The following is a 7,116-nucleotide window of genomic DNA, read 5'->3' on the forward strand; positions in this document are numbered from 1 at the left end:
TAACCTTGATCAAAGGTGTTGATTGTTTTGTAGGTACAAATTCTACAAGCCTGAAGACAAGAGACTTTTGCTACCATAATAAATTTATCTCAAAATTGGTAGTATTGTTCGTGATTGCGGAAGGAGGGCCATTATACATGAGTGGTCAAAGATTTAGTTTCGTAAGTACTTGAACGTACGTACCATAATACAGTGATATATACGTTCAACTCAAGTAGTTAGTGAAGTTAGAAGGAAGGGGTTTAGCCCATAACTATTGCTCTCGCCACCGTTGTCTTCATCATCAATCACACATGTCTATTTTTGTAATTATCATAGCTATATCACTTTTACATTAAAATTTATCTAACGCTTTACACTATTTTTCATATTCACCACTTTTACAATTATATATCTTCTTTCTTCATTAAATTATGGTAATTTAAATTATGATAATTACCACCCCCCAAAACAAGTATTTACTTCAGAGACAAGGATTGTCTGCCCCTCACTTCCGGTGCCCTCTCGTGCCCTTCTGTTTGTGTGATCACGGTTAAGCCACGTCAACATTTTATATTACTATTTATTTTTATCTTATTATCTCTATAAAAAAAAACAATATAAACTGTTAACGTGATTTAATTATGACCACACAAAACAGAAAGACATCGAAAATAAAAGGGTAAACAATCCTTGTCCTTACTTCACCATCATCGTCGTCTGTCCTCTACATCATCATCATTTTAATTGAGGAGATCCAACATTTCTTCAAACAACAATTGAGTGCAAGGCATTCCACGGTACACAATCGTTCACCAACCCACACTCGACCACGTGTCACGTAGCTCGGACCCTTATCTGCAATCGATGAACGATCATCCAAAGAGAACCACGACCCACAAAGGCTGGGTCCCGCATCATCTTCCGTCTACTACGCCAAATTTCGTTTCGCTCTCATTTACCAGATCCACCAACTCCTCCCACCACGAAATCACCACCGTCCATCTCACGCTCCCTCCCTATTTATACCCCTCACTCTCCCTCCCTAATTATACCCCCTCACTCTCTTGCTCCACCCTCGCTCTAATCCCTCCCTCCCAAAAACAAACCCTACTTTTGGCAGTGTGAGCGAGATTACCACCGGTCTCCACCGCCACCCCCACCCACCAACAATGGCTCTCTCCGTCGAGAAAAGTAGCAGCGGCCGCGAGTACAAGGTCAAGGACATGTCCCAGGCCGACTTCGGCCGCCTCGAGATCGAGCTCGCTGAGGTTGAAATGCCCGGCCTCATCTCATGCCGCACCGAATTCGGACCCTCCCAACCCTTCAAGGGGGCCCGCATCACCGGTTCCCTCCACATGACCATCCAAACCGCTGTCCTCATTGAAACCCTCACCGCCCTCGGCGCCGAGGTCCGCTGGTGCTCCTGCAACATTTTCTCCACCCAGGACCACGCCGCTGCCGCCATCGCCCGCGATAGCGCCGCCGTCTTCGCCTGGAAGGGCGAGACCCTCCAGGAGTACTGGTGGTGCACCGAGCGCGCCCTCGACTGGGGCCCCGGTGGCGGACCCGATCTGATCGTCGACGACGGCGGTGACGCCACCCTCTTGATCCACGAGGGAGTCAAGGCTGAGGAGGAGTTCGAGAAGTCCGGTACCCTCCCTGACCCGTCTTCCACCGATAACCAGGAGTTCCAGCTGGTTCTGACCATCATCAGAGATGGCTTGAAGACCGACCCCAAGAGGTACCACAAGATGAAGGACAGGTTGGTCGGAGTTTCGGAGGAGACCACCACCGGCGTCAAGAGGTTGTATCAGATGCAGGCTAGCAGTACTCTGTTGTTCCCCGCCATTAATGTCAATGACTCTGTTACAAAAAGCAAGGTTTGTCTGTCTTGGAACTGTGATTTGGCTATCAATTCTGCAATATTGTTTATATCTGATTTTTTCGGGGATCATGGATTTGTGCATTACTGATTTGGATCTGATGGGTTTTTGTTTTATGTGTAAATTTTATCTGTGTTTTGACTTAGATCTCAGTAGATAATTATATGATTACTTAGTGAATTAAGTGAAGTAGGAAGTAGGAATGCAGCTTTGATTAGCTTGATTATTTGTGTTTGTTGTTTCTGAACAATGCAATTAACTTGGAAGTAAGAAATTTGTCGTATTGTGTCTGGTTTAGATGATCCAGCTTAAATGCCTGATTGCTGGACAATTTCAACAATTGAATAAATCTTGTGGTTTTGTTCTGTGCATAACAGTTTGACAACTTGTACGGATGCCGTCACTCTCTCCCTGATGGTTTGATGAGGGCCACTGATGTCATGATTGCCGGAAAGGTTTCCGTTGTTTGCGGATACGGAGATGTTGGAAAGGGTTGCGCTGCTGCCCTCAAGCAAGCAGGATCTCGCGTGATTGTGACTGAGATCGATCCAATCTGTGCCCTCCAGGCTCTTATGGAAGGCCTTCAGGTTCTTCCTCTTGAGGATGTTGTCTCCGAGGCTGATATCTTTGTTACCACCACCGGTAACAAGGACATCATCATGGTTGACCACATGAGGAAGATGAAGAACAATGCCATTGTTTGCAACATTGGTCACTTTGACAATGAGATTGACATGCAGGGTCTTGAGACATACGCCGGAGTGAAGCGCATCACCATTAAGCCTCAAACTGACAGGTGGGTCTTCCCAGAGACCAACACTGGCATCATTGTGTTGGCTGAGGGCCGTCTCATGAACTTGGGATGTGCCACTGGACACCCCAGCTTTGTGATGTCCTGCTCTTTCACCAACCAAGTGATTGCTCAGCTTGAGTTGTGGAACGAAAGGAAGTCTGGCAAGTACGAGAAGAAGGTGTATGTCTTGCCTAAGCACCTTGACGAGAAGGTTGCTGCCCTTCATCTTGGAAAGCTTGGAGCTAAGCTCACCAAACTCAGCAAGGAACAGGCTGACTACATCAGTGTGCCGGTTGAGGGTCCATACAAGCCAGCGCACTACAGGTACTGAAGAGGGATTGTCAATGAAACAAGAAATGAGGAAAAAACAATTATATCTGGACGAAGAGTTGTTTTTTAATTTTTTTATTTTTTTTTGCCTTCTGATGAAATGTTGTAGAATTTCTAGGTTTTTTAATTTTAGTAGGAGTGTGTGTTGGCGGGTTTTGGAGGGTATGGGATGAAGGAAAGGGATGATTTGGGTCTCAGTGGAAGACCTTGGGGTTTGAATAAGGGAATGGGATGGGGTTGTGTGTGATGACTTCTGCTGCAGCATCACTTGTGTGCTGCATCTGCTTATCATTTTTACCAGCAAGAAATGGATCCAAAAAGTACTTCATTCTCCAGTTTTGGTTGGATTCGTCCGCGGCATTACAATTGGTTAGTTTCACTTTGTTTACTTTGCATTTTCATATCCAATTGTTTTTGGCGTGTGAATTTAAATAGCATTGCGTTAGGGTAATAATTTTGACACTTCTGGTTGGACGAAGATCCTCATCGGATCCTCTCCGGATCCTACTCCCTTCTGGTTTCTCCTTTCGCGCCACTCTAGTGGTTCCCAAGGCGGACTGGACCGGTGTGCATGAGAAGAAAATGGGAGTGTGAAAATTGTTTCTCGCTGCATTACATTGAATTCTTGGTAACCCAAGAAGGTTTACTAGAGCTGTGGAATTCAGAAGTTAGAATTAGTTGAATAGCAACAATTGTTGAATTTAGAATCACTTGAATTGCGATTGCGTCGTGTTTGTTTTTCTATGTTCAAATTACGTTTCTTGGACGACATTTGAGTTGAGACATTTCTGTTGGTGTTGGTGGCGCCGGGGGGTGGGTGAGTTGAGAAACTGACTGGCTGGGTGATAAGTAAAGCAGCGACTATTATTGTATTTGTCAGCGTAAACTAAATTTATAACTTATTCTTTTGAACATCCTCTTGTCATTCGGTAACTTATGAATTCGTTTCAAGGTAAGATCTCGGTTGGTCAATCTATTAATTGACTGTTAGATGATGATGTGGAAAGTATAGGTGACATATATTTGTGCTGTGTGAACAAAAGTAAATAAATTTTCAACAAAAAAAAAAAAAAAAAGAAAAGTTTAATTATTTAAAAATATCACTCCAAATTCTTAAAAAAAAAAAAGAAAAAAAAAAAAAGGAGGGAATCCAATATTTCATCCCTCATGCTACGCCCTTCCCCAGAAACCCAGCACATCCCTTCCCAAAATCCTTCACCGCCCCAGCCATACCCCCACCATCCCAACCCAGACCTGATGAACCAGATCAGAAGAAGATTCAAAGCCCTGGAATTTCTGTGATATGCGAAGAAGCTCCATGTTAAGCCCTTCCTCCACTTCTTCCTAATTGTACAGAGATTAACAAACAGAAATACAACTTTTCATTAACTGTTTCCTTCTTTGTTACATCAGCTATTTATCCTCCCATTTCCAACTAACTACTAACAATCATGCACACGTGTCACCATTTTATTAAGCCATTTGGCAGCTACTAGCCACCCCATTCTTGAAACAGAGCAAGAACACAACAATCAAACAACCAATATGCTCAATCTGTAAAAAAAATTTCAATCTCAATAAACTTCATCTTCAGATCATGGTATAGTTTCCAGGTTGCATCATCCTTATGGTTTTGCCATTGAACTAGAACCTCTGTTAGTGCAACATTACCTTTCTTGATCATCCTTCGATCTAAAATAGCAATTGGGACATCTTGTAAAATTCCAGTATCTGTAATCACTGGTAAGGATACTGCCGCTTGGACTTGAGGACCCAAGTGCTTCTTCAATCTCCTGGAGCAAATTCTCTCTCAGTTCGATGTTTATCTGCCTGAACCTTCATTCGACATTGAGCTGCTTCGAGATTAGACTTGAGAAGTGATAGCATTCTAGTCCGTTCCTATAAGGCTTGATCCAGTGATTCTACTTTAGTAGTACCACTCTTTAGTATATAGGCTAAGTGATACTTACTGCACGTGAGAAACATGTGCATATATGGTTTACTAGATAAGATAGTATAAATAGCTTTTCCCTCTTTGATATTTTAGTAGATTGTAAATTCAGAAATATTGAGAGAAAGATATAAAGAGTTTTCTTTGGCTTCTTCTTCAAGCTTCTTCCATTATCTTTCTTGACTTCTATGGAATCCATCTCAGTTGTTAATATGGTATCAAGAGCTGTTTTCTTGCTTGCGCAATGGTCTTGGTTTAGTGTTTCCGCTGCTTCGACCTGGTAAGAAGGTGGTATTGCATAGTCTGTGTGTTAAAAACCCTAGAGCATTTAGCGTTCTTTCTTGTGCAATTTCGTTTGAATTGAAGTGATTTGAGTTGATTGAAGGCCGATGCCATAATTTTCTAGTTAATCGAAGAGTTATATGTTGATTTGATGAAAGGCCGATGCCAAATTTGTTGCGAATTTTAGTTTCTTGAAGTAATTGAAGTGATTCAAGGCCGATTGCCATTGTTGAAGTATATCTGTGATTCTTTCTTCTCTGAGCGTGTATAATGCTTGTTTTGCTAATTGGATATCAGATCTGTAATTCTTGTTCATCTGGGGTTTTTCACCGACTCCATTTGTATCTGGGTTGGTCTGGAATTTTTGTTTTCTCGCATCGACATTCTTTGATTTCTTCTCTCTGTTTTCATACTATGGCCAATCAAGTGCGGATTGAAAGTTTGCTGGGTATGCTCACTATTAAGTTGAATGATGATAATTTCATTAAATGGAGCTACCAATTTGGATCAGTTCTTCGTGGTTATGATTTCTTTGATCATTTTACTGGTGATTCTGTGTGTCCTCCCAAGTTTGTTATTACTTCTGAATTAGGAGTTACCAATGAGATCAATGCAGCTTATAAAGAATGGGTTAAGATTGATATGGCGTTGTTAAGTCTGTTACTTGCTACCCTCAGTGATGATGCTATCGAATATGTGGTAGGCTGTAAGACTTCTCATGAGGCATGGATTGCTTTACAGGATAGATATATGTCTGTGTCTAAAGCTAGTGTAAATCATCTCAAAGCAGAGTTACATACAATGCAGAAAGGGGGCGACACTATTGATAAATATCTGTTGAGGTTAAAGACTATTAAAGATCAATTACAGGCTGCTGGAGAGAAAGTATCAGGCAATGATCTAATCATTGCTGCACTTACTGGTTTACCTGCTGATTATGATATGATTCGGACTGTTATTTTGGCTCAAGACTCCAACATTACACTTAAAGAGTTTCGGGCTCAATTAATTGGTGCAGAGAAGACACTTGAAACCAGAATGCAGTCTTTGGTACAAAGTATGTCTGCCATGTATGTTAATGCTCAAGCTTCTAATGATCCTACAGGAGGGTCTTCCAATCAGTACCCTGTCTCTTCCAATTCATCTGGTAGTGCTTCTAATGTACCATTTTCTCCGGGTGTTGGTTCTGGTTATTCTGGCAGTTCATCTTCTGGTCCAGGTTATCCTGGTAATCAATTTCAGTCCAATGACTACTCAGGCAACCATATGTTTGGCAGATCATTCAATGGTCACAATTATCGGCCAAGAGGAAATGGAGGCTATAGGCAGAAATTTAATGGCACGCGATCTGGCAATTCTTGGCAGCAGTGGTCAGGAAATACATTCAACAGGTTTGAGCCTGTTCCTGAGTGTCAGATTTGCTCGAGAAAGGGTCATGTTGCAGTTACTTGTCGTTTAAGGAATGATAATGGTATGAATGTGCTCGAATGTCAAATCTGTGGTAAACGGGGTCATATTGCCTTGAATTGTAGGCATCGGAGCAATTATGCTTATCAAGGTGCTTAGCCATCTCCTTCTTTATCTGGCAATGTTGCATATCAAGGGGTTTCTGTGTCTCCTCGTGGTGTTGATATGGGCATGGTTCCTCCTGCGTCCCAGTTTGTTCATCCTAATTCATTTCCCCAGTTTTTGAATGTCCCTCAATCTTCTTCATTCATTTCTCCATCTGTGCCATCCTCTCCTGCTGGTTTTCCAGCTATGAATGCTCAAGCTTCTGCATCTACTTCAAATGGAGCTTCTTGGATTCTTGATACTGGGGCTTCTCATCACATGACTCCAGATTTAACAGTTCTTGATCATTCGACACCATATGAAGGCACTGAGAATATAATCGT

At 42.2% G+C, this 7,116-nt stretch overlaps 1 protein-coding gene across 1 annotated transcript; it reads left to right on the forward strand.

The window, feature by feature from the left end:
- Positions 1 to 1,105: 1,105 nt before the first annotated feature.
- Positions 1,106 to 3,323, forward strand: LOC103941448 (adenosylhomocysteinase-like). Its single transcript, XM_009351638.3, has 2 exons — positions 1,106 to 1,862; positions 2,243 to 3,323. The coding sequence occupies exons 1-2, from the start codon at positions 1,152 to 1,154 to the stop codon at positions 2,987 to 2,989; spliced, it is 1,458 nt and encodes a 485-aa protein (XP_009349913.2). The 5' UTR covers positions 1,106 to 1,151; the 3' UTR covers positions 2,990 to 3,323.
- Positions 3,324 to 7,116: the final 3,793 nt, after the last annotated feature.

The sequence above is a fragment of a genome, unplaced genomic scaffold (genome assembly GCF_019419815.1).
Source record: "Pyrus x bretschneideri cultivar Hongxiangsu unplaced genomic scaffold, Pyrus_bretschneideri_v1 Contig65, whole genome shotgun sequence".
NCBI classification, from domain to species: domain Eukaryota; kingdom Viridiplantae; phylum Streptophyta; class Magnoliopsida; order Rosales; family Rosaceae; genus Pyrus; species Pyrus x bretschneideri.

What these genes read in the sequence shown, in the direction of transcription:
- LOC103941448 (XM_009351638.3), top strand. Translation starts at nt 1,152, where the DNA reads ATGGCTCTCTCCGTCGAGAAAAGTAGCAGCGGCCGCGAGTACAAGGTC. An exon ending in ACTCTGTTACAAAAAGCAAG is followed by an intron (nt 1,863 to 2,242) that starts GTTTGTCTGTCT and finishes TGTGCATAACAG; the next exon opens with TTTGACAACTTGTACGGATG.